We start from the raw sequence: 27,874 nt of genomic DNA, 5'->3' as shown, positions 1-27,874 counted from the left end.
CATGTGTTTTTATCCAGTCTGTCCGCTATGAATGTATCTGCTTCCTGCAGATTGACTGACAAATCTCTATAATTAATCTGTAATGCATGAGATCAAACCATGATCAGACCTAGGACAAAATCATAATCTGCATTTTCATATTTAAAGACTTTTGTTCTTCTATGTAGGAGTCACTGTACAAGCCCTTTCTACAGTTCCTGTAATGTTCAACTATTGGGTAAGTCCTTGCAAGCAAATTTTGTAAGTTATAGATACTATAAAATTCAAAATAATGAAATCCACGCTGCCTGTGAGTTGGGCAGTTCAGCCAGTCACCAGAATAATATAGCAAAGCTGCTCCGGCAGTGGAAGAGAGGCCAGAAGAGTAACATGGCAAAGCTGCTCCAACAGGAGCTGGACTCTGCAGAGCTCCACTCTGGAGAACATTTAATACAAATGGGTGAGACAGCAACAGGAACTTCAGAAGAGCAACAGGAAGCAGGGAGAGAGCCTTTACAGAGCATGAATCTAGGACTGGGGTGTATGATATAAAGGAAAAACAGGCAAGTTCTGATTCTTTGGGTTGTAAGTCTATCAAATCGATGTTTTCCCGTAAAAATAAAATTTCAAAAATTGCCACAGGAAAATCCACCTTCTTTGTACTGGGGTGAGGAAGAATTCATTTCCTTCATGCACAGCACTGCAGAATTAGCCAGGTTGTTTATGAGGGATTTCTACCTTAATCTGAAGCATCTAGTGGGAAAGTAGAACTAATGAGCCATTTGTCCAGTCTACTTTGTCAAATCATGTTTGGATGTAAATCGTGAAGAATCTGATTTGCCCACAGGAGGGTATCTGGGCAATTTCCATCTTATTGACATTGGACTGCGTAGATGAAGTATTACAAATATGATTTAATAGAATAGATACATTTACAAAAAAAATTACCTTTCTTTTAAATATCACACTCCCAATATGGGAAAGCTATTGGTGCAGGAAGCTCTGAGTCTGAAATTACACCTCCCACTTAGCAGCACAACTAGATTTGCAGAATAGATTCACACTTATTTCAAATGCATCAAACAAACAAACAAAAAGGTTTCTAAAAGGTTGATCCTAGCAAACAGTGGGCTAGATTCATCCCAGGTGTAGCACCCATTGACTTCAACAATTTAACATCAATGCAGTTACATCAGGAATTCAGTTGGCCCATTTCCTATATGTATCTAGTACTTCACAGTAATCATGTTGAATGATAATACATAAAAATTCATTTACAGATGTCCTACATAAAAAAAATATTACAGCATAGCCCATAAATTAACTGTACACCTCTAGTACTTTGTGTAGGATGACATTTCCCATATTCTATACTGAAATAAATATTTGTTTGGTTTTTGTTTTTTCCTTGAACACACCCTAGGAAAAAATAGGGAGCCAAATAATTTGTATAATATAGTTCTCCCTGGATGTCATGGCTGCCATATTAGAAATAGCACTAAGAACTTTTAAATTTTACAAATCTTTTGTTCATGTTTACTCTGTAAAATTCATCATGTTCCAATGTCACACATTTCCACTTCCCTCCACTCCATTCTTCCATCTTCCCAACTCCAGCAATAAAATGGTATGTTAAAAAGAAAGATGTAAAGTTTTGATCTGGATCCCAAAGACTTTAAATTATGGAGTAGTCAAATCTAAGGGGTTCGTTTGGTCCATTTTAGAGAAAAAGGCCAGAGGCAAAATCCACATTTGGGTATGGATCCAAGTTCCACCCCACACAAAATTTGAAGGGCTCTGGAATTTTACTTAACACTCATTTCTAACTAAAAACCTAAGGGAATGCCTATGGAAAATACAGCTCAAGTACACACTTCCCTTTTTACTTGGACTGTTTGGCATTTACCTCTTGGTAAACAATGTAACCCAAAGGGTACATACTGAGATTGGTAATTTTAAGTGTGAGCAACATGTCCATTATAATACCATCAGAAGAGCCTTTACAATTCCTCACCATGGGAGGTCTTCCACACCAATTATTTCATTCTTGTACTGCATCAGTAACATTATTTGGACACTAGACCAACTCTATGGTCAAACCTGTGCAGAGGTAAATAAACAGAATTGAAATCAGGGGTGAGAGAACTTGCTTTGCCAAGGATTCACTTGAAACTCCTGGCTTCTATATTTACAAGAGAATTCTCAATGTTTGAGCAGAGCTGTGCTCGAACCAGATCCCCAGATACAAACTCCTTCCGTTGAGACCTGGACTCAAAGTTTGTGGTCCAGGTCTGCTCTATGGAGTGCATTTTATCTTACATTCTCCTATTTGCTGCTTTTCCTCTGGTGCCCCATTCTGCCCTCTCAAAATGTAAGTTACAATCATTTTACATTCCCACTGAATGCCAAACTGGGGCAAATTTAGACCTACTTATGCTTTGTGTATAAACTGGTAAGAAAATGGATGTAACTCACTTCACCATTTACATGACCACTTGGTCCTGCCCAGAAATTCAGCTGGAAGATACATCTGCTTACACCAGGTCTCTATTTGCCTTCTGACAGGCACATGAGTGCTATAAGAGATTCTCTAAAAAATCCTGAGAGCCTCAGCAAATGAGGCCAGATTCTTCCTTGCCTTATATGCCCCTGAGGGGTAGGAGGAAAAGCAACTAACGTATGTGTATGCAAGATAAAGTAAACCCAACTCATCAATCCTTCCCCTAGGATTTCAAACATGGCAGAATTTGGCCTAAAGGCCTTACACTTATTCAGAATGACTAGTGGTGAAGCAAAAGCCTTGGTTTAAGTCTTCTCCTTGTATTGTTTGCTGTGACATTTTTCCTTGGTGATAATGTGCATGCAATCCTTTGGGTTTCTTCCAACATCTGTCAAGGTGATAAAATTTGGGAACTGCACTTTAATTTACTTTTCTTCTTAATATCATACCAGGCCAAACCTGAGGATACTTCAGATCTGTGCCAATTATTAAATAATGACTTAGCTGCTACAGTAAAAAAGTACCCCAAGAGGTTTATCGGTCTTGGCACATTACCTATGCAAGCACCAGACCTGGCTGTGAAGGAAATGTATCGCTGTGTGAATGAGCTTGGTTTTCCTGGGGTACAGATAGGATCTCATATCAACGAATGGGACCTGAATGCACCAGAACTGTTTGCTGTCTATGCTGTGAGTAGACATTTCCTAGTTTATCCCAAAGAATGTTGTGATATGAAATTCTAACTAAACAAAAGGCATTGGGAAAAATTCAGCTGTCAGTTACACTAGTATAAATCCAAATATTTCAAGGGAAATAATCTAAATTTACAGTAGTATATCTGAGAGCAGGATTTGGTCCAGAAAATCTGTTTAATATAGCTAATTTTCTTTATGCAATGAATGATCATTTACAAGAGACACTCATAAATGTGCTCTAATGACTGGGGGAGACAGCTAATATTGAATGTTATTAATTTGCAAATAAACTAACATAATGAATGTTAAAAAGCAAGGATAATACATTTCAAAGGTACTTTGTTAATATGATGTCTCATCCAGCCCCACTAAAGTCAATGGGAGCTTTTACCATTTGTTTCAACGGACACAGGGTCAAGCCTATAGATCCAATTGAGCACTCATGGCTGGATCCCATACTCTTTACTCACCTAAGAATATCAGTGAAGTCAATGGGAGTTGTGAGTGTGCAAGGACTGCAGAATTGGGCCTTTATTCAAGCAGATTCCCAATGATGTTCTTTGAAGCTATGCGTGAGTAAGGCATGCTGATAAGTAGCTATTTGATAGGCTTAGCTTTAATTATGTATGGTAATTCATCATGAGATACCAGCAAATGTTCTGGAGCATATAGTCATTGAGACTTCACTATAGGTCTCGCTCCACTATTGCTGGAAAATTAGGAGAGTTGCCACTTTTTTGGTTTGTGAATAATTAGTAAAGTGTGAGTTAGTCCTATGATTATTTTTGTGTCCAAGTAGAATTAAATGGTGAACAGTTTAAGGCTGGGAGTTTCAAAGTGACCAAAGGGAGTTAGGCATCAAATGTCAATGAGATTTGGGCACTTAGCAACCAACAGCTATTTGGAAAATCTGAGCCTCAGTCATTTAATTTTTTTAATGTATCTAAGATATTTCTTAGATAGCAAGGGCCTGATCTAAAGCCAACTGAAGTATTTGAAAAGACTGTTACAGACTTCTATGGGTTTTGGATCAGGCCATGATAACCTTGGAATCTAAGTGCCACACAGAATTGAGTAAACATCACCAAAAATTCCAAATTGAGTTTATAGATTATACATTTTTTAAAACAGTGTGAAGTCCAGATGGGCTCCATCATTTGTCTAAATTCCTGGATTTAATCAGTGTACATTTTGTATCTGATCCACAGGTTATTGTAACTGTCATCTTGAAACTGATTCATGGAGGTTATTTTTCAGAACTCTCAATTTGCTTGAGAATTGTTATTGCAGCATCTTGATGGCTTGTTTGGTTTTGCAGTCACACACAGTCTGTTATCAATCTCTACTTTATGGGGATGCTTACAGCCATCGGTATATGTTGGAACATATATAGGAAGTTACCTCCCACAATAATTAGCACCACATGCAGAAACACCCTTGGAAAGTAAAGATGATGAAGAAAAGCTACATTTGACCTTGAGCTATAATAGTTCATCAAGCCACTTACTGAGCTACAAATTTTTATTTACGAATATAATCCTGATCCTTATGGCAACAGTTACTATTCACAAATCATGAGCTTGCATTTATCCACAAATTTTAGCTTTATCTACTTTGTAAGACTAGTTAACCTCTAATTGTTCAACCCTGTGATTATATCTCCCTTACAAGAAACATTGGTCCAGACATACATGTGCCAAAATAGAATTATTAAAATCCCTATTAAGCACATGAGTAGACCTGACTACTCGTGTTTAATATTAAGCATGTGCCTAATTCACTCAATCAGGGCCTGTAACCTGTACAATTCCTCTGTTTTCTTTTCTGAAATTACCAACAGTTGAAATTCCAGTGTTCAAGGTTTGTGTACTGTTTAGGTTTGTTTGTTTGTTTGTTTACAAAGAAATTCTCTTCAACTGTATATTGGATAGAGGAACTATTCAGATACTAAAAAGAAAGGGGAGGGAAGTTAAGACCAACTTACAACAAAATAAAGACTAATTTATGGGCACTACTTGCCACAACTATGTCTAACCTACTGTATAATTTACATGTGTATTAAATTATGTAATTAATACATTAATATTTTTATCACATTCCTAATAAATGAACAGCACAGCGTGCACATATATTCATTGGCAAGAGTTTGTGTTGATGGCAAGCTATTCAGGTCATCCTTGCCAATAAAATCTTTAAACCACACCACGCTATCATGTAACTTGCTGTGCTCCATATTTAACAGAAAACAAATATTTCAGAAATATACAGCCTTTAAAAAAATCTTGGTATTATTTGTGTATCAATCCACATGTAATGTCCATGTAATGTAATCAATCCACATGGGTCCAACGGTAAAAATTTTAAATCTCTAAAAATTATCCAAATTAGTTTTTCTGAAACAGTAATGCTGCAATTTAAAAATCTCTCATCTTGTAAGCTTCTTAAGCTAAAGATAAGAATTGTATCCTACTGGAAAAGAGGGAATTCCAGGCTTTCTAATGAGAGAAGTCCATTATTTCTGCACAAAGTCTTGGAATGTTAAATGTAGTCCCAGTGGAGATGGGTTAGTGGGAAGAATGGAGCTTGATTTGGATTGGATAGAAACAGATTGGATACTCCAGATTGGATAGAAACAGTTCTAAATGTGAATCCATGCAGTGGGACAGGTACACTTCCCACTGTAACAAATGTTCCCAAACACAGCAGACTTCTGTTCTAAAGGCACCTCTATCAAATGCTCTGAGATGTCACACCTATGTGTTAAATACAATCAGGCAGAATGTTAGTTTGCACTTAGTTTAACTTTGCAGTAAGACACAGATACAAATAATGTGATAAGCATTTTTGTGCCAAACAATTAAATCTGAAGAACGCTTTTACTTAAATGACAAAGTGTTGTTATAAGGGCCCAATCCTGCAGCCCTCAAGGAAAATTTTGAATCCGAGTAAGGACTGCAGTAAGGATCAGGGCTGCAGGGGTAAATACCACCATCCTCATGGGTGCAGGATGTCTTTCTAGGTGCTTGTCTTAACTAGAAAAATTACACCAAGTCAGAACATGATGTAACATGACTAACATGATGTCGAGCACAACTTTGCAGGCAGTGTAGATGCAGGCAGTCGTGTTCAACAACACGTCAGCTGGTCAGTGTTCATTAACTTGAGATTGTGCTCTAATTCAGTGTAGTCCTCTAGCAAAGACAAGCCTCATGCTGCTGCTATGGTGGGCTTTGATCCACACTATGTGGATCCACTGGCTCATGCATTCACACACACACAGGGACTGGGAAAAGGAGCATAGCAACCAGGGAGCCCTTGGTGCCCTTTAGTTGTTGTAGGGCCATGCCACAGCTTTGAGGGTGGATTCTGTATGTGCCAAGCCCATTTACTCAGACTTGGTATAGGGGCTACAACTTGGGCCTAAGTGAGCACCTCCATTTTTTGCCAAATCTTGTAATCTTTTCTATGAATTATTTACAGCCAAAGCAAAAAAAGGCCTTTTTAACAGTATTGCCTGGAGCATACATACATTTTGGAGTTCATTTTGCTGCCATTATGTCCAGATAATATTTTTTTTCCTTTTCACCAAAGGCAGCTGAATTATTAAACTGTTGTCTGTTTGTGCATCCCTGGGACATGCAGACAAATGGAAGGATGTCCAAGTACTGGCTTCCCTGGCTTGTGGGTGAGTATAGAGCTACAATGCTTAATCTTCATTCATTACCTGGCATTATCTGCAACACGTTATGCCAAGGAGACAATTGCAAATGTATAATTGCATGAAAAAAACTACATTACTTTTCTGTCAATCATTTTTTAAATCAGTCACTGCCATTAGGTCAACACTGTAAACTTCACTGGCTAAACTTTATATACCTATAATATCTGTATCACTAGAATTTAAGGGGCTTGCAGCAGCCTCTAATGTTCTCTTGCCTCTTACAGAGCAGATCTCCAGGAACAAATCTTCTGCCTCTGTAACGAGGAGGCTCCCAAAGGGAGCATGATTAGAAGAAAGACAAGTGGAATTAGCAAATGACACACATTAATTCATATAATGCCTTCTGAAACAGGTAGACCAGGAAGGGAATATTTTGAATTTAAGTTCATTTCAGCCATAGCTGAAACAACATGTGCTTGAGGCTCCTTAGAAGTATAGGCAATAGGGAATTGTCTCGTTTCTGTGTTTTCCACATCTGTCAGTTAAATTAGAGTTGCAGTCCAGCACAGAGTAACAGCGGGTAAAATTGTGACAGTCCCTGGAAAATTTTAGGCCTGATTCTATTCTTACTTTCTCTGGTTTAGCACTGTGTAACTCAATAGACTTCACTGGAGTTACACACCACTGTGACTGAGAACAGAATCAGGCACTTTAGCCCTCTCTCCACTAGAACATTTTGGTGTTGCAGCCACCACTGCACTTGTGAAACACCTGACTTCCATACATGACATTTCTAGCAAAGGTGCACAAGTGTTCACATGACCACTGTGCTTACATTGGGTTGCACTACATTGGCCATGTCTATACTAGAGCCTTTTGTTAACCTTGGTTCAGAGCCAATGTGAGCTCTAGTATAGATGGGCTACCAGCTGCTCACGCTATTTTTAACACCATATCAGATAACGTTACTCAGCACAGGTCTATTTGACATGGTGTTAAAAAGAACTGAACATTGTTATATTTACTTACTTAATGAGATGCAGTAACCTAAAAACACATTCTCATGGTATTTATGTAGAGCTTTACATCTTCAGAGCACTGCACAAACATTAATTAATCCTGGCAGCTCCCTTCTGAGTGTTATTTTCCCCCATCACAGGAAAACTAAGGCAGAGAGGTTAAGTCGCAAATTTTCAAAGTCTAAAGTTAGGCACATCAGTGACCTGATGTTTTAGAGGTGCTGAGCACTGCCAACATCCATTGACTGGTTTAGGCTCCTAAATTTGGTATTAGGTGCTTATCTTTAGGCACCCAAGTTTGAAAATTCTGTCCCAAAGGCAGAGAGAGTCAGTATCAGAGCTGAGATTACAGCTCAGGAGTTCTTAGCTCCTAGTCCTGTTTTCTGACCACAGTTTAAGAACCTTAAATGACTAATAGCATTGAAGAGTCCTGTGGCACCTTGTAGACTAACAGATGTATTGGAGCATGAGCTTTCATAGGTGAATACCCACTTCGTCGGATGCATCAAGCTCATGCTCCAATACGTCTGTTAGTCTATGAGGTGCCACAGGACTCTTTGCTGCTTTTCCAGATCCACGGCTACCCCTGTGATACTTAATAGTGTTGAGTGCTTCTGTAATAAGAAATAAAGCGATGCAGTTTGTCATTTGCACTGTAACTGTTAAGTTTGGCATTAAGTAGGATATTGAGGAAAACATCAAGCTGCAGCGTGATGTCTTATGTTATGAAACTTTTTCTTGTTGTTAGGCATGCCAGGAGAAACAACCACAGCCATTTGCTCCATGATTATGGGAGGAATTTTTGAAATGTTTCCTAAATTGAAAGTTTGCTTTGCCCATGGAGGTAGGTACGATAGGTTGCCTCAGAAGCGGCTGTTCTTGCTTGGTATTATTGAATGGTTCTGCTGTTTGATTTTGTCTGTTATCAGAGCAAATTCAAGCATTTAATTTTATATTATTTGAAAAACAACACTCAGTAAAAATATAAAAGTTAAAATAAAGACATAGGCCTATCTCAAAGGGGATGATTTAAAAAGGAACAAGCCATTTTAAAGGTGATTGTTAAAAGGAACCAGGCCTTGATATTCCTAATGAATCAGTTTAGTTCAAATGTTCCAAAATAACTGGGTTTTGTGGTCTCCAGTTTCCAGTGGACTTGAGTCCACATAACAAAACACCACTCCAAAGTCAGTAATTGGCATCTTTGTTGATAGTCTGAGCAAAGAAGTCAAGGATTGAAAAGTCCTGGATACCAAAGTATCCACTTTTCTCTAGAGATGACCCATGTTGATCAGTATTGATATCTGGGTTTGAACTCACCAGTATGACCTACTGAACCTTTTGGAAGTCAGTGGGAGTTTTAGAAAGATTTGGAGTGAGGCCAGAGTCTGTGGGTTGCTTTTGAAATATGCAGATTGGAGAACACAAAATTTATCACAAGCAATGAAAAATGGATCATGCAGCCTTTGTGTAATGCTTCTCAGTAGCTTCTGCTTTCTGAAAATAAGCTTCTCATTGGCACCTTTAAGAGACTAGTTTTTTGACAAAAAATGTTCACTCAAAACCCAAGCCAGATAAGTCAATGCAGTTTTGAATACAAAAGGTTGCAGAGTCCAGTCCTTGATGTTTTGATATGTCACTAGGACTCAGTATGACCACACAGCAGATTTAACCAAAAGGAGTAATTAAAAGTCACCACAAAGTACTTACTCTAGGCAAGACTTTTTAATAGCCCATCTTAATTATGCATTTATGATGAGCTAATAAGAGCAAAATGCTTATGGATGGTGTGAGGAAAAGGAAAGGGTGTAGCCTCTTCAGCATTGTCTGGCAACTTGTTTGGCAAAGAGAACATCAGAAGAGCTGAAGGTGAGTTGTTTATTCAGTGTTTCTTTCTTTCTTGTTTCCCCCTTTTTTCCTTTCTTTTTTTCTTCCTTTTCAAATCTGAGCTGAGAGTAAATTGGAAACAAAATCAGAAGCCTGCACCAACTCAGAGATACTCAGGAAGGAGCTGCTCTTGTAAGAGAGAAGAAAGAAAAGGCACACAATAGGAGCAGAGGGAAACACAGAAAAGCTTATACCAATAAAGGAAGCAAACTAAAATGCAGGTGACAGATCGCTGTTTGTAGCGATTACAAAAACTTTGCCCACACTGCTATTCTAAGCTCTCAAATATTATTGTGCTCCAGTGACAAAGGCAGAAATGTCAATGTTGTAGTTACTTCCACTTGTTTGTTTTAAGTGCCATTTTATATCAAGGTTGTTTTTTTTTAAATAAAGTTAAAAATGGAAAAAAGCTCTTCTAATTAGAGCTGTGATTTTGCTCTCAGGATTGTGTCTGAAAAAAAGACATGCAGCCATATCTGATATACATAATGAAGCCCTCATGGCTAACTTTGTACTCTTTACATGCTGTGTGGTACAAAATCTATGACCAGGATAACTTCGCAGTATGGCTCATATTGTCATATGAAATCTGGTGAGCTCTAAAGATACGCGTCTGTTTTCTGGTGTACTGTTGACCTGGCCATTTTTCTGTTTTGACATCCAATGGGAAGCAATTTTCTTTTGAAATTATGTTCCTGAAGAGACAGAACAGACAGCTGGGGAGGAAATGTGAGGAGAAGGGAACAGAGACACTTTCGTCTCATGGAAAGAGCTGGCACGTGTCACTTGAATAATGGTTGTCAATGAGTATATTATTTTGGGGTGTGGGTATTCTCACAAATTCCACCCACACACCAGACTCAGTCCTCTTGAGATGCAAAAGTGAGACATCAAAACAAGATGCCATGCAAGTAGGATTTGCACATCTTCAGAATCCAATATTCCTTTTTTTTCCTTGAATGTTTTGCTCTGTCGTGAAATTGATAATAATATGGATATTTAAATTATTATTGTTCGAGCTTCAGTGTTAATACTCATTGATACGGATAGGGGAACTTCCCAAGGACCAATAGTTTCAGGTTGTCTACCAGCTGAGACAGACATCACTGCTTCAGTTTACATTGGGTTCATATTTCAAAGGTTTTCCTTAAAAATCATAAGGACTAGAGATCCAGCCTAGCAGGGTCTAGGAAACTGTTCAGTTTGGTTGATATTTGATTGAACTTAAGTGGATAGAAGATGTACAACTGTTTGGCATGTATTTTATGTATGTAATAATCAGATATGTCTATTTCTTCCCTCAGTGCCTGAAGAATTTATTTGCATTGACCAACAGGGTTCTTACCAATGAAAGCCCAGTAATTCTGTCCATCAAATCTTGTAGTGCTTGCACTTATCCCTGTGCCATCATTTAAAATTGCCTCCATCCTCCCACACAACCTATCTCACAACATGTAGCTGACAGGGCTGATAATGTCTTCCAAAGGCATGTCTATATCAGCCAGAAAAACAATGGATGAATTCCTGGCCCCATTAAAGTCAATGGGACGCATCTAGCAAAAACTTTTGTGTGCTGGTTCTACTGCCGCTATAAACATGGTCTTAAGACTGTACGGCTACTGTGAGCCGGCTGTGAAGGGGAGATCATGAGCAGTGCAGTAAACTCTCTCGCTACCCAAATTAAGCTGACAAAATCATCTACAACCCCCAGCCACTGTTGGTCCAATGAGTGTGCTTCCCTGCCCCCCTTCCTCCCTCTCCCCCAACTAGTCTCAGTCCCTGGTCAGGAACACTATATGCCAATCTTTAGCCATCGATGTGGCTCAATTCTTATAACGTTGGAGCCAAATCTTCTGCTGGAGCAAATTGGAGTTTCTCTGTTGACGTTAATGGAACGATGCTTATTTGCACCATTTTATTACATTTTGTGCCTGGGGTTGTTTGTGATTAAGATGTCTTGCTCACTCTTGAGTATTATATGATACTAATTTCTATATAGCTGCACAATAACCTCTCTCTGTGTGTTGACAAATTAACTCTTTTCCTTCCTGATTGTTCAGGTTTTGTAAAGCAAAGAAATAATTTCCACTTTCAATACAATTTCCTCTTTGTAGGTGGTGCTTTCCCATATACACTAGGGCGTATTTCCCATGGATTCAGTGTGCGCCCTGATTTGTGTGCAGTGGATAATAAAGTTGATCCAAAGAAATACCTTGGTTCATTTTACACGGATTCACTTGTCCATGATCCTCGGGCCTTAAAGCTGCTAATCGATGTAATAGGAGAGGTGAGTTGGAACATTTCCTAGGATATATGGCTGATATGCCCAGGTGAGTCATACTGCGTTCAGTTCTTTGTTGAGGAACTCGAGTGGGAATCTTATGCTTCAAATATGGACACAAAGAAAATTATTTCAGCCCCCTTTTGGCAGCTAGATACTTCCAATCCAAGTAGCTAGTTAGGATCAGTGGTGCAAGTAGATTTTAACTCTTACCAGTATTGTACCGACCCCTGACTCCACCCACCCTCACAAAAAATGTTCTGTAACTAGAGCCCTGCAGGGATACAAATTTATACCCACGGATGTGGGTATCGGCGGATAGAAATTGGTATCTGCTGAACCTCAGGGCTCTCCTGGGAACCAAAGCAGTGAAAGGAGCAGAACGTGGGGCCACCACTCCCAGGAGCCAGCGGCCCACGCTAGCAGCTCCTCTGGCATGGCTGTAGCCTCCCCCAGCCCTTCCACACAGCCCGTCTCCTGTCTGGGGTCTTTACAACCCCGCCAGAGGATAGGGCTGGGGGCGGGTTTGGTGATGGGACAGCCACGCCAGCGGAACTGCCAGCATAGGGAGTGTCAGCCCCACGTTCTGCTCCTTTTGCCATTGCAGTTCCCAGGAGAGCCCTGTGGTTCAGCGGATACCAATTTTTATCCATGGATATCTGCATTCACAGGTATAAATTTGTATCCGTACAGGGCTCTACAATTCATTCTTGGAATATTTCTTTCCGGTATGGCATACCAGCAATAAATGTCTTAATAGTATGGTGTGCCTGACCATACCAGCTTACTTGCACCACTGGTTAGGATCCAGTCAGAGGTGAAAGTAAGCCGTACAGTCTGGTATTGCATACCGGCAAGAGCCGGTACGCCGTGCTGGACCGGACCAGCATCTCAGGTGATTTAAAGGGCCCAGGGCTACAGCCACTGCGGGAAGCCCCGGGCCCTTTAAATCACCTCCGGAGCTCTGGCAGCCGGGCTCAGGGTCCTGGAGCTCTGGCCCCTGCGGGGAGCCCGGGCCCTTAAAAGTGCTGCCCGAGCCCAGCTGCCGGAGCTCCAGAGGCGCTTTAAAGGGCCTGGGGTTCCCCGCAGCGGCTGGAGCCATCTTGCCCTTTAAATCGCTGCCAGAGCCCTGCCGCCACTATCCCAGCAGCGGCAGGGCTCTGGAGGTGATTTAAAGGGCCCAGAGCTCCCTGCAGTGGCAGGAGCACTGGGCCATTTAAATCACCACCTGAGCCCAGCTGCCGGAGCCCCAGGAGCTGGGCTCCAGCTGGGGATTTAAAGGGCCTGGGGCTCCCCACAGCGGCCGGAGCCCCGGGCCCTTTAAATCACTGCCAGAGTCCTGCTGCCGCTACCCCAGCCCTAGCCCCGAGCCCTGCCACCCTGGGGTAGCGGCCCCAGGGCTCCCACAGTGATTTAAAGGGCCTGGAGCTCTGCCACACCTGGAGCCCGGGGCCATTTAATTCATCCCTGAGTCCTGGGGCTCCCAGCCACCTCTGCAGCTGGTAGCCACAGCCGAAGCCCCAGGGCCTTTAAATCTTGAAAGGCCCCGCCTCTTCCCATTGAGGCCACGCCCCACTCAGGACTCTGGCGTACTAGTATGTCCTTTAAACTACTTTCACCCCTGGATCCAGTAGTTATTTTTCAACTGAGATTGGCCTTCCACAAGACATACTTAAGGAAGACTATTCACAGCTGAAACTCGACCATTTCTTAACAAGTCCTCATTGTATAAAATTAATCCTAATATTTGGCATATATAGAGTATTAATTTGCACTTCCAAAACACCTTGCATCTGAAGATCTCAAAGTAGTTTACAAAAGTTAAGCCTCTGAACATCCCTGAGAAGTACACCATGTTTATATCTGAAACCATTTTTAAAAGGGTTCCCTAGCATGGCTCTTTTTGTAATGTAGTTGGAGTCAAAGGGATCAGAAGTGCCGGTGGTTGGATAGAATTGGTGTACAAAACATATTAACAAGGTACAAAATACTAACACCTGACTAAAAAGTGGGTGAAATCTTGGTCCCATTGAAGTTAAGTTAATGGGTTTTGCCATTTACTTCAATGGGACCAGGATTTCAGCCAGTGAATATAATCTCAGAACCTCAGCTGGTCTAAATCGGCATATCTCCATGAAGCCAATGGAGCTATACTGGTCTACATCAGTTGACGGTTCTGCCTCATGGAGTTCTAGAAATAATGGGCCCAATACTGCAAATTGTTGTCATCCTTGTTCCCATGGATTGTGAACAATTCACTTCAGTGAGAATACTCACCTGAGTTAAAACCATCACAAGAACCCCAAACCCTAAGAAAGCAGCAAAGAATCCTGTGGCATCCGAAGAAGTGGGTATTCACCCACGAAAGCTCATGCTGCAAAACGTCTGTTAGTCTATAAGGTGCCACACTTTCTTCTTGCTTAGACTAACAGAACTAGACTAACATACCTGATCTCTGAAACCCTAAGAAATAATCCCCAAGTGTTTTCATAAAAACACTTTTATTTGAGAAAAGAAATTGTATTTCTGCTTGGGAAGCAATAGGCTGGAAAATCACTAAAGGGAATTCAGGGGGAAATCCTGAATGGCATATTGAACAAAATGCTAAATATTTTAACTGTCATGGCAGAAAGGAAAGGAAATATTATAGTAGCTGCCTATTTAAATAAGAGTATAGGACAAAAAACCCAACCCTGAACTGTAATGTCCCAAATACTAGTGGGACTGAACAGTCCCTTCCACAGGCAAGCTTGCAGAAGACAGCCAAATGAGTTTTCTCCCCAGTTACTCTATGGGGTGCAGTGTTTGCCTTTCCCTGGAAGCAGGCAAGAGGATAGTATCCAAACTCCATGAAACCTGGGATCTATATGGATCCCAGGGGATCAGCAGGAGCTCAGAGCCATCCATACAGAAAGCCTGTATCAGTGGGCTGTGGATCTCTGGAATCCAAACAGGGCTTCTGCATCTGGCAGGGGAATCCCCACCATGGAGGGGAACTGTAAATACAGCCTATGCCTTCTCCTTCCTTGTCCCAGCCACTGCTTGCTCCCTCCCAACACGTTTCACTGGACCCTCACAGTGCCCTCCCCAGGGAAGAGGGGGTTGGTTCCACAAGGGCCCCTTCCACATACAGATCTCAGAGGCACACCGTGGCCAATGTTTTCTCTCCATCAAATACTAAAAAACTAGTTAATTACCCATTTTCACCACTAGATGTCTGTGCAGACCGCTCTAATTAATAGATTGTATGGCGGGCACAGGGACCTTTTTACTAGGCAGAGAAAAAGAGCAACAAGATGTAAGAAGCAACTGATTACAGTTAACTATGCATTCTGAGCACAGTCCACAACCCACTGAAGTGAATGGGCTTTTGGATCAGGGCCTCTGTCAGGATACCCACCATTTGTGAGTCCTTACTCCTGCATGCGGCTCCCCCACAGTGTCTGTGCAGTGTAGACAGACTTAATCATTCAAAGATGTCCAAAAGACTCAGCAACATGATAGCACAATTAACCACCCAAAATAATATAAGGAGAGTTCTATACACAAAGCTGCACATAATAAAGCTATCGTTCCACTGAGCAAAGACAGAGTAAAGACCAAGTAGCTTTAGAATATCCTTGTTTATAGGCATGTTATGGCATTCTCAGCAGAACTGCTAGTCCTATGGCATGTTTGACACACAGATATTCCCCATCAGGCTCAGTGCATGTAGGTTGTGAGCTCTCTGGAGCTGGGACTGTCTTTTTTGTTATTTATTTGTAAATTGCCTAGCACTGGGGCTCTGATCCTAGACTGGGGCTCACAGATGCTACCATACAAATGATAATAATATAACATGTACATTCTATCCAGGCTTTTCTACTGCACTTTGTGATACTTTTTTGATCCAATGCATCTATTTTTGCAATAGATGTCAAGATTTTAGTACATATGATCCAACCTTCAGGTTCATGACCCATTTACAAGGTTTTGCCTCAAAGATTTATGGACTTGCAGCCCCCGCATTTTCACTTACTACTCCACTGAGTTCTTTTCTGCAAAAATCTCTCCAAACCTTCAATTTACCCTAATTTTATAATAAAAAAACTAATTTAGTTGGGCATATTAATCTCTGATATATTTCCATAGCTCTTCAATATTATTACAGCACAACAGATTGAGCCTAGCCCTTTAATTTTAAGCTGTACCTTTAATATTACCAGATTTCTTCCCCTGATTGTAAAACCATTTGGTGTCTTCTTCCTCTCCCTTTTACAATACTGTGAGAAATGCTATGCCTTCATTCAGTAGATTTAAGTGAATTGCAACTGGGTGATTCAGCATTCTGGAGGTTGCTGAGATTCCAGTTCCTTTTTCTGGATTGGTTAATTTTATTTTTAAAGACTGAGCTGGAAGAGTCAAGCAGAAGAGGAATAGAAGTTGCAAACTCATATGTGACTGAAAGGCTTAAAACATAAAGTTAATTAACCTGCTACAAAGCAGATTTCAGTGAAATTCTGAAGAATGAAGAATCTGTCCCTTGCAATGCTTTCCACATTTGTCAGTGGTACCCAGAGAAATCATTCTTCTCCAGCATATATATGGTGAAGTATGATTCTATCCCACTACACAAGTACAGTTGCCTGTGGGGAAACATATGGGAGCCCTCCTTGTAGGATTAGTTGCAACTGTGGCCTAACCTATAATCCTGGACTGAGACAGGGAATACTTCTGGGAGGTCCTAAAATAATATGGTGAACATCCATCCAAAGGGACCACACTGGCTCTGTGGGCTAAAAGGGTTTTGGGGTGCAGTAGGAATGGTTGTGATAGGCAAAACAGAGGACCCAAGAAAAGAGAGTTCCAACCAGCCAGAAGATCCTCCTCCTGCCCTCACCCTGAAAGACACCAAGACAACACCCCCACAGAAGGTGGATCATCCAACAGGAAATACTGATTTCATATGAGTACAAAGCAATGATCAGACACTGAGCCAGGCCTACCACCAGATGGCAGTGGTCAACAGTGAAGTCACATTGTTTTACCTCAGTTGGTAAAACAATGGCCTGACTTTGAGCTCAGAGAGGAAGGCCACAAACGTGGTCCAGTATATCTTGCAATTGCATGAGAGGCTTAAATCTCTAATTACTTTTGCAAAACAGAGCCTGTGAAAGACCCAACAAACCCAAGAAACGGTGTACAAGCAGGCCACCCATCTGTGTGTGTTTAGGCCTTGTGACCGTATTACTACTACAGAGTCTGGAGTCTACATTCCTGGTCAGAGGGTAAGGACCATTTGAGGCAGTAAAACAAGTGGGTCCAGTGGCCTATGAGACCTGACAGCCAGGAAAGAGAACAGAGACACAACTGTACTATATTAACCTTTTAAAGGCTTGGAAGAACAGAGGGTGATTGCTTATCCTGAACTAGGTCCCCAGGCACCCGTGATCCAGAGTTTTGAGGTCACACAGGTGGAGGAAGATCTCCAACTGGAACAAAAAACCCAGACACAGCACCTGGTCAAGTCTTTCCCCTGGGTATTTTCAGCTCTATTGGGACAAACTCACCTGATCTACCACCACATAGCTACAGGAGCAGAGCAAGGAGTCCAGGACACCCCTTGGCTGCATCCTTGGATAAGATGAGAAACTGTCTGGAAGGAGTTACAAGCAATGCTAGATCTCTGGGAGGAGAGGAATCTCACCGTGAGTGGAGGCATCCTATTGTGCTGGTACCAAAACCAGAGGACACAACACACTTATCATTCTATCCAAATTTAATGCATACCCAATGCCCAAGGTAGATGAACTGTTGGAATGCCTAGAAGCAGCTAGATATATCACTACTCTGGAGTTTACAAAATGGTACTGGCAGATCCCTTTGATGCCTGAGTCCTGGGAAAAGCTTTACCAGTTTTGCACCATGCCCTTTGGCTTCCACAGGGCGGCAGCTATGTTCCAACGATTGATGGACTGAATGCTTTGGCCACACAGGGAGTAAGCAATGGCCTATCTTTATGACAGTTCTTGATAGCCAGAACTGGAACAACCGCACACAGTATGTCACTCCTTGCTGGAGATGCAGGACTCACAGCAAACCCAGCAAGATGCAGGGCGTAAGAACAGCCATACTGGGTCAGACCAATGGTCCATCTAGCCCAGTATCCTGTCTTCCGACAGTGGCCAATACCAGGTGCTTCAGAGGGAATGAGCAGGACAGGTAATCATCAAGTGAGGGGGGACGGACCATATTAGAATCAGCTGCTGCTTTTGGTGAATGAAATTGGCAGCCTCAGTGCTGCTTTATGTTGCATAAGTTTGTAATGGGCCTCATAAGAGCAATTACACCCATCCCATTTATCCCTGGCATGCCTCCCACACTTGAGAGGGCCAGGAGCAGATGACAAAGAGTCAGCTGCACCAGCTTTACACTACCTGGGAATTCCCCTACACAAGGGACTCCTCAGCCAAGCAGCACAAATGGCATGAAGGGGAAGCAAGGAGTGCTCATAGGTTTTTTTTCAGAAAACTTTTGATAAAATTTCATGAAACATTGTGGAATCCAAGCTTTGCTTGAACTAGTTACACACATAACAAATTGAGATAATTTCTATCAGGTATAGGAGGTAGCAAGTGAATATATAATAAACTAGAAAGGCAGGCTTCTGAAGGAGATACTAAAGGCCAAATGCTGCCACTCTTACTCATGTTGAATCACTTCTTGCTCCATGAGTAATTTCACTGATTCCAATGTGATTACTTATAGATTAAGGGAGATGAAATCTGGACCTAAATAAATGGCAGTTTGGCTTCCTATTGCAGTATTGCCAAACCCAAGCATTGCAAAAATTGGCAGAGCCCCAGAATCATGAAACTGTCTTAAAAATCACAAGGGTTTTTTTAAATAACAAATTTTGGGTTCTTTTTCAATGTCTTCTGGTCTGTGCACTTGTAAGGTGCACTCAGGTCATGTTTTAAAACTTTTCTCTGCACCCATATGGTGTTGGGAATTTTTTTTTTTTTTTTTAAAGCAGAAATTCTCACATAATCACTTGTCTCCAGAAGCTAGGACACTTAAAAAAAACTGCACCAAATATTGCAACACTTGCAATGAAATCATGAGTAAGGCTAAGATTTTGTCATGGATATTTTTAGTAAAAGTCATAGACGGGTTACGGGCAATTAAGAAAAAATAACGGAAGCCTGTGACCTGTTGCTGACTTTTACTAAAAATATTCATGATAAAATGGGAAGAGACTGCAGCAGCTGCCGGTGGCTGGGAGCTCTCTGGCTCTCACCACCCATGGGATCTCAGAGCTCCAGGGTCCCTCTGCCCCCACCCATGGTGGAGGGGGATCTGCGGGGGTCCCCCTGCTGCCATCACTGTGAGGAGTTGTGGGGAGTCCCCCTGCCCTGCCATGGTGGCCAGGAAGCTGTGGGGGTACCCAAGCCCCACTGCAGCAGTGGGGAGCTGCAGGCATCACCCTGCCAGGATCCCCCTGCCCTCCCTGTGGCGGCCAGGAAGCTGCGGGGTACCTGCTGCCTCAGGTGGTAGGGATACCTCACAGCTCCCTGCTGCTGTGGGAGGCGGCAGGACTCTGCAGCTCCCAGCTGCAGGGGCTGAAGTCACAGAGGTCTTTGGAAGTCACGGATTCCATGAATTCCACGACCTCTGTGACAAAATCATAGCCTTAACCATGAGCACTAGGAACACAGTAAATGTAAAATGAATGCATGCTGGGCTCAAAACAAAAAGAGAAGCAATGTGATAAGGGGGCTAGTATGACACTGTCGGTTTTGCAGATGAAGGTTAGAAGTAGGACAAATAAATCTCCAGTGCATAGCCAGAAACTGGGCTGAGAAGGCATCAGGTGTGTGCGTAGATATGCATAGGCATAACTTAATGTCTTTGGGGGACAGCCATCACCTGGAGTATATTATGCTGGCTTGGAGCCCTTAAACATTAAAAACCCAGAACCTGCTTTGAATCATGTATCTTTAACTCCATCCCTCCAAAATTCCCTGTGCACTTTCTCAGTTAGAGCCCACAATGTAGGTCAGTTAACCCTGGTGGAAGACTCCAGAGGTACAACATCTGCTAGGTGGAAGGGGAGCAGGCAGTAATGCAGGTTGTGGCAGCCTCCCCTCCACCAGACAGCATACAGTAGGCCAGCGCAGAACAAGAAGCTGGGCAGTGCTGGCCAGGGACATCACCAGGCTGGCCACAGAATAAAATAGTTCAGTGCATCCCCACATGACCTTTTCCTGGTATGCTACTACAGGGCCCTCAGAAGAATGCAAAGCTGCCTCCTCCCAGCCAAAGCCTCCCCTGCTGTCTCCCTTGGGGTGAGTCCTGCTAGGAAGGGGCACAAGGCTGGTGCCAGGCTGTGCACCAGCAAGAGTAAACCTGTCTCTTTCTCTTTCCTCGGTATATAGTTGTACTACTGAAACCCTGTTTGAAGCACACTTGTTTCATATATTGACACTCTCTTTCCTCAGATACTTTCTCACATAAAGTCACCAATGTAAAATGAAGTCCTGATGCTCTTTCAGATTCTGGTACTTTAAGTTTCAGGTCTTATGTTACTGTGAAACAAATTCTGTTATAGTTACAGTTCTTTTGAGTAAAAATGTCCACTTAGGTTAATCACCAGCAATTAGGGTTGTCAGTTAACCACAGTTAACTCAAGCGATTAACTCAAAACAAATTAACTCAATTAAAAAAATTAAACATGATTATTTGCAGTTTTAATTGCACTGTTAAACAATAATGGAATACCAATTGAAATTTATTATAAATATTTTTGGATGTTTTCTACATTTTCAAATATATTGATTTCAATTACAACACAAAATACGAAGTGTACAGTGCTCACTTTATATTTTTATTACAAAATTTTGCACTGTAAAAAAGAAACAAAAGACATAGTATTTTTCAATTCACCTCATAAAGTACTGTAGTGCGATCTCTATCATGAAAGTGCAACTTACAAATACAGATTTTTTTTTGTTACATAACTGCACTCAAAAACAAAACAATGTAAAACTTTAGAGCCTACAAGTCCACTCAGTCTTATTTCTTATTCAGCCAATCGCTTGGACAAACAAGGTTGTTTACACTAACGGGTGATAATGCTGCTCACTTCTTATTTACAACATGACCAGAAAGTGAGAACAGGCATTCACATGGCACTTTTGTAGCTGGCGTTGCCAGATATGCTAAACATTCATATGCCCCTTCATGCTTGGGCCACCATTCCAGAGGACATGCTTCCGTGCTGATGACGCTCGTTAAAAAAAAATGCATTAATTACATTTGTGACTGAACTCCTTGGAGGAGAATTGTATGTCTCCTGCTCTGTGGTTTTACCCGCATTCAGTCATATATTTCATGTTATGGCAGTCTCAGATGATGACCTAGTTGTTCAATTTAAGAACACTTTTGCTGCAGATCTGACAAAATGCAAAGAAGGAATCAATGTGAGATTTCTAAAAAAATAGCTGCAACACTCGACCCAATGTTTAAGAATCTGAAGAGCCTTCCAAAATCTGAGAGGGACAAGGTGTGGAACATGCTGTCAGAAGTCTTAAAAGAACAACACTCTGATGTAGAAATTACAGAACCCAAACCACCAAAAAAGAAATCAACCTTCTGTTGGTGGCATCTGACTCAGATGATGAAAATGAACGTGCATCAGTCTGCACTGTTTTGGATCGTTATCAAGCAGAAACCGTAATCAGCATGGAAGCATGTCCTCTGGAATAACAAATGGGGGGGCATACAAATGTTTAGCATATCTGGCACATAAATGCCGTGCAACATCCACTACAACAGTGCAATGCGATTGCCTGTTCTCACTTTCAGGTGACATTGTAAATAAGAAGCAAGCAACATTATCTCCCGTAAATGTAAACAAACTTGTTTGTCTTAGCGATTGGCTGAACAAGAAGAAGGACTGAATTGACTTGTAGGCTCTAAAGTTTTATATTGTTTTGTTTTTTAGTGCAGTTATGTAACAACTTTTTTTTATTATTAAAAAAATTTCCACATTTGTAAGTTGCACTTTCGCGATAGAGATCACACTACAGTACTTGTATGAGGTGAGTCAAAAAATACTATTTCTTTTGTTTGATCTTTTTTACAGTGCAAATATTTGTAATCAAACATAATATCAGATAAGCACTGTACATTCTGTATTCTGTGTTGTAATTGAAATCAATATATTTGAAAATGTAGAAAACATCCAAAAATATTTAGATAAATGGTATTCTATTATTGTTTAACAGTGCAATTAAAACTACGATTGTGATTTTTTTTAATCTCACGATTAATTGCGATTAATTTTTTTTTATTGTTTGACAGCCCTACCTGCAATCTATGTCCTATTTAAAGCAGAGCTGCAATATTAAATGGATCTATTCATATGTCAAACTACAAATCCTCAGTGGGAAAAAGGATTTAGGCCATACTCCTAGATAATAATTAATAAATAACATGTTAAGACTTAAGAGTCCCATACATCTGCAAAGTGCTTTACATACATTAACTAATGAATCCCCACTATACTTCTGGGTGGCTGTGAATAGGCATTACAGTCACCATTTTATAGGCGGCGATAAAACCGAAGCACAGAGAAGCTTAGTTGTCCAAAGCCATTCAGGAAATCAGTGGCAGAGCCACAATATTGCCAAAGGTCCTTATTTATCTGCAGTTCATCAGATTAGTTCATTGGCAATAGCGTGATCAGCTGTAAAATACTTTAAATCAGAGGAAACTAACAACAAAAGCTAAATTGGGATAGTTTACACCAGAGATTCTAGTGAGAAACAAAAACCAGCGCGTCAGACTTTCTTCTGCTCTGGCCCACATAAGGAACCTTAAATAAAAATGTAAGAATCTCCCTAGATTGGTTGAGCTTATCTGACATACTAAATTGAATTTCATTCTCCTTTCCAAATAAATCCATCTAATAATATTGTACAGTATCTTATGCTGCACACGGAAGAAACGACGTTTCTCTCCCAGGTGTGTATTCTGGAGCAGAAAATGTCCCAATATCAGTAAACATACTGTAAATCAAGTAGCATCCTGAGGTGTTTAAATACACAGACCCTAATACGTTTCTCATGTAAACTGTTCTCAGAAATTGTATTAGCAGACAAAAAGGGTATACATTCTCCTATTCTAATCTGACTCCAAGGTTTTTGTAGTGAAGCAGATGTACACATACGAAATACAACCAATTTGCAGATTCTACACTTTCATATATCTTCTTGTACAGATTCTTTCAGAGAGCCCAGGGTGACACCTACTGGAGACAGAAAAAATAAGCAACATTTGGCAAATAAAATAAATCCCATCCTAAAACACCTGAGAACATGCTTCATGGCTTTGTTTTAATACTGCCAACCCCAAGCATTCCAAAGTTGTGATAACAGCTGTGCCGTTGTAAGGTCCATAGTGTAAATATAGCCCAAGTTTCCCAGATCTCCGTGTGTGTGTATTGTGATAGACTCAGGCCAGTTGGGTACAGCAGAATAGCTGAAGGCAGATATACTGGCCACTGGATTAACAGTTTTCTGTTCCCTGACTGACCAGAGCAGGGGCTGCTCCAGGCTAATGAGAACACCTGACTCTAATTAACCTGTAGAGTCAGGTGAGGCCATTCAGTTAATGTGACCACCTGACTCTAATTAAGGCCCTGCTGTTACTATAAAAAGGGCTCACTCCAGTCAGGCAGGGGAGCCAGGGGAGCGGAAGTACGGCTGGTTACTGAAGACACCCTCAAACCATTGTTAAAGGAGCCCTAAGGTAAGGGTGAAGAAGGGAAAAACAGGAGGAGAGCTGTGGGGAAGTGGCCCAGGGAAATGTAGCAACTCTGGCAGTGAAAGGTTGGCTACCAACAACTGCTACCATTAGGGTCCCTGGGCTGGAACCCGGAGTAGAGGGCGGGCCTGGGTTCCCCCCAACCCACCACTACAGGAACATCTCCTGGAAGGGGAAGTCAGGTCCCTGTCAGGACAGGAGGCTGAACAGAGACTGTGGGAGTTCCCTCACCAACCTCCTTGCAGCCTATGATGAAAAGGGCTCAGTAGACTGTAACCCTGGCCCTAGAGAGAGAAGGGCTACGTGGAGGGTCACAGTGAGCCACTGAGGCTAAGCATAAACCGCCTAGAAGCACAGGACCCACAGGAGCACGGTCAGAGCTCTGCCACAGTATCCATCCTGGAATATCAAATCTGGTAGTCTCTGGAGGACTTCTGGCTTCTTAGAGATGCATGTATATAAGCTCTCTTACCGTACTTGATGAGACAGAAAGGTTGGCTCTTTTTACATTTTGCTCTCAACTGTTCTTTAGACATCAAAGTTAAATAGATGTGCACCAAGTTGTCAGTTTTTGCCTGACACTGTACTATTAACAGGAGCTGATCCTGCTGGAAAATGTGTGTGGTTTTCTGACTCATTTTTGCAGATGGCTCAACCAAGAATAAGGAAGGTGTGAATGGTGCTCTCTTTTTTAGAATACCCAAGATGTAAACTGACCAGATTCCTAAAAGGCATTCTGAGAGCAGCCAAACCCAGGGTGAAGGTTTGGGCTGCACTTTATACTGTTCATTCTAGTTCCTTTATATGAATAATACCAAGCCCAGGAAGGCAGTAAGTTTTCACTTGGTAGAGTTAGTGTGGACTACATATAGAGCAAACTGGGGAAACCATCTGATCAAAAAGGTGTTTTAAACATCTTAAAATTCTCTCCCCCTCTCAGTTGCACCGTTTTTAGTCTCTGGTCTCTTACAATGTCCTAATTCCATTAGTTTTCCAATTACCACAGAATCTTTCAAGGTACACAAGATATGGATTTATAATGGGAAAAACAAGCAGAAATAAAACTAAGCTTTCAGATGTTTTTTACGTACCATAAAGGAGGTAAGCCCATCTTTTCCCCTTTACAGGCAACTTAACTATGGGACCACCTGCTCATGACCCCATTATGAATCACTGTATTGCAGTCAACCCAGGTCAGAACCCAAAGAAGATGAGTGTTGGATACTTTGTTTTATACATTTCAAGGCAATATCAGATTATTTCAGTTAACCAAACTAGGAACGGTTTAATTGTTCAACACATTCCTGCAAAGGGATATATGTTCTTTCCATATGCCATGGATTTACATTTTGAACTTTCCATGTATCAAGATGAAAATACATCGAAGCATAGCTAGCCGTTAAAATCATCATTCTTGGGTTCAGTCAGTCTCCCCCTTCTATACAAAAATCTGTTCATTCAAATTTGTACAAAATACAGGAAACCTTGAAGTGTTCTTTTTGGGGTTTGGGGGTTTTTTAGAAAACAAAACTTAGAATCTTAAAGATGATTGAAACAGATACCACAGACAATCTGTGCGGCATATACTCATCATTTTATACTGTTTTTAAGAACCCCACAGAGGATGTGCAGCTCTTTTATGAAATGCCCAATTTGTTTCTCTGTTTGCAGGACAAAGTTCTTTTGGGAACAGATTACCCTTTTCCACTAGGGGAACTAGAACCTGGAAAACTGATTGATTCTATGGAAGAGTTTGATAATGGACTAAAGGTAAAATTCTTTATATTTTTTATTTCAGTTTTTAAGCTTCCATTTTTAGGGCCTGACCCAAGGCCCTAAGAAGTCAATGAGAGTTTTTCCATTAACTTCAGAGGGTATGGGATCAGCCCCTTAGTCTTTAAGAATCAGTTCCCCACAGCACTGAAAGCACATGCACGTGCTTGACTTAGATATGCCTTTAAGTATGTGCTTAAGTGCTTTGTTGAATAGGGATAGACTGCTGAATTGGGGCCTAAACGGCTTAGGAAAGCTGTGAGCTGTGCAGCAAGCTTCTGCAATATACTCCATAGTGAATCAGGAATTGAAGAGTGAACAATATGGCAGTGTGGAATTGTGCAGCCAAGGAGACAAGGGTGGGGACCCCAGAGCCAATATGGAGACACAGAGCCTTGTGGATCTTTTGAGATCTGATCAGCACTGTAGGAATCTACCTGGTCCCGAGAGTGGAAGCAGGTCTCATTTTGTGGGAGAGTTAGGGAAAACTCTCTACACCCACCCCCATAGACTGATACAGAGGAATCCTCGTAAGATCATTTCACGGCTCCTGCATCCCAGGCCTCCTCCAGCAGGTAATTCCATGGAAAGAGATTTCCTGAAACATTATTAATAGAATCCTATTTCCATATCTTAGGTGTTAACATACACAACATTTGTAAGGTTCGCTATAAAAATATACATTCTTTTACAGGATAAACTCAAAGCTGGCAATGCTCTGGCATTTTTGGGTCTTGACAGAAAACAATTTGAGTAACTTTAAAAGAGACCAAATTTGTATCCTTTTGTATATTTGTGTACATGCCTACATATGTGTATTTCTACCATTTCAATGTCAAATAAAATCTACATATAAATGATAGTATTTACTGGTATCCTCAAAGTAAAAGCAAGGGCACTGGAAATCCACGTGTGGGAATTTCCGTGTCCTAAGGATTTAGGTTGTACCTGCAGATTTTTGGGAACCCTGCTGTTCTACAGAGATTTCATTTCTTTCAGTTGTGATGATGATAGCCTTCTGAATATGAATCAATGCAGTGTTATCAATACCAGGTTTCTTTGGGGAAAAAATAGCTCAATGAGAGTTGTGAATTTCTCCCCTTTATTTCAGTTGTTAACTATGAAACCTAATGATCATAATGTAAATATTAATACATAAATAATACACAGTGTGATTCAATGTTCCATTCACTTAAAAGGGTATTCTTCATGAATAAAGCTGCATGTTTTAAATGTGAAAATGTTAATGGTTGTTTCTAATTTTTTATTTTTTTTATGCTCAGTGTCGAACTCCTTCCCCAACTGACAAGATTATTTTCTTTATCTAGGATGTCCCAGTTTTCTTGGATGGTGAAGGGTAGGTTGAAACCTGGGCTTTCAGTATTGTTGGGTGACTGCCTGGACAACCTCTTTCTAAAAGCATTTTTAAGTCGCGGGAATGGTAATGCATTGCCCTTATTCTTTCCCCTCTCATTTGCTCAGGTTTCAGTACACTGCTACTCGTGAAGTCATAATCTCACTAGTTCTCTAGTCTTCCATAGAATCTTCCAGGGAAAGAAAGACAGAAAAGACCTGAATTCCTAATGTAGCTGAGCACCTCCACCCTACTTTACAGACTAAACCTGAAAGATGCTGAACACCAGCAATTCTCATGGATATCATCAGCCTCTGTTGAACTGCAAAGGAAAAAAATTGAGCTTGCATCTGTTTTTGCTTCTTTATAATATATGAAAAAGCATGAAAGGTTTGGGAGTCTTTTTAAGGGTAAAGGTTTTTTATTTTGGTTTTTTGCTTATTTTACACATTAGGAATTTAGGTCTTATCTATCTTATTTCTCCAAGAAGACTCTGTGGAAGAGTACAGAAATTCAATGGGAGCTAAGGGTGCTCAGCATCTTTTAGTAGACACTCAGCACCTCACAGCACCAGGCCCTTAGATACATTCCAGGGTCTAAATGAATATACTACAAAGGAATTTAGGTGCCTAAAATCCCAGTTTTAGGTGACACTGTGATCCAAAACATCTCCACTCAGTTATTGCCTAACCCTATAGGTGCCAAAACTCACTAGGTGCCTATGTGTTTGCAGTAATTGTTCCCTAGACACCTATGTTTTTGCCTCTGGGCATGTGCACTGCTGCCTCACTCCAGGCACCCGGACATCTATCTCCCACCTAAACCCCAGGTCAATCCACAAAGCATGGGAGGGTAGGCATTCCTCTGCCAGTCTTGCTGTAGGGTCCAATCTGGAAGGCATGCTCAGAGGCTGCCTA

General features: G+C 41.2%; 1 protein-coding gene and 1 long non-coding RNA gene across 7 annotated transcripts in view; one reads left to right on the top strand and one right to left on the bottom strand.

Moving 5' to 3' along the window:
* Positions 1 to 27,874, top strand: part of ACMSD (aminocarboxymuconate semialdehyde decarboxylase) — a 70,750-nt gene that overhangs the window by 37,995 nt on the left and 4,881 nt on the right. For 2 of the 5 annotated variants that reach the window (XM_039494025.1, XM_039494020.1), the window contains exons 4-10: positions 168 to 217; positions 2,932 to 3,168; positions 6,766 to 6,859; positions 8,603 to 8,698; positions 11,856 to 12,028; positions 25,502 to 25,600; positions 26,932 to 26,960. In XM_039494025.1, coding sequence (XP_039349959.1) covers positions 168 to 217; positions 2,932 to 3,168; positions 6,766 to 6,859; positions 8,603 to 8,698; positions 11,856 to 12,028; positions 25,502 to 25,600; positions 26,932 to 26,960 — 778 coding nt within the window. Of the gene's footprint in view, positions 1 to 167; positions 218 to 2,931; positions 3,169 to 6,765; positions 6,860 to 8,602; positions 8,699 to 11,855; positions 12,029 to 25,501; positions 25,601 to 26,297; positions 26,820 to 26,931; positions 26,961 to 27,085; positions 27,215 to 27,874 lie in introns of those variants that run through there. The other 3 variants (XM_039494022.1, XM_039494024.1, XM_039494023.1) reach the window with 3 other exon arrangements.
* On the bottom strand, positions 6,804 to 19,612 carry LOC120374401. 2 transcript variants are annotated; one of them, XR_005586070.1, is made up of 4 exons: positions 19,540 to 19,612; positions 11,954 to 12,125; positions 9,565 to 9,803; positions 6,804 to 6,908 (listed from the first exon to the last, which is right to left on the bottom strand). It is a non-coding gene; the product is annotated as an uncharacterized LOC120374401 (long non-coding RNA). The 2 variants fall into 2 exon arrangements; XR_005586071.1 differs by lacking the exon at positions 6,804 to 6,908 and having other exon boundaries at positions 9,561 to 9,803.

The sequence above is a fragment of the Mauremys reevesii genome, linkage group 11, assembly GCF_016161935.1.
Source record: "Mauremys reevesii isolate NIE-2019 linkage group 11, ASM1616193v1, whole genome shotgun sequence".
Lineage (NCBI taxonomy): Eukaryota > Metazoa > Chordata > Testudines > Geoemydidae > Mauremys > Mauremys reevesii.
This window is presented reverse-complemented; position numbering and strand designations above follow the sequence as displayed.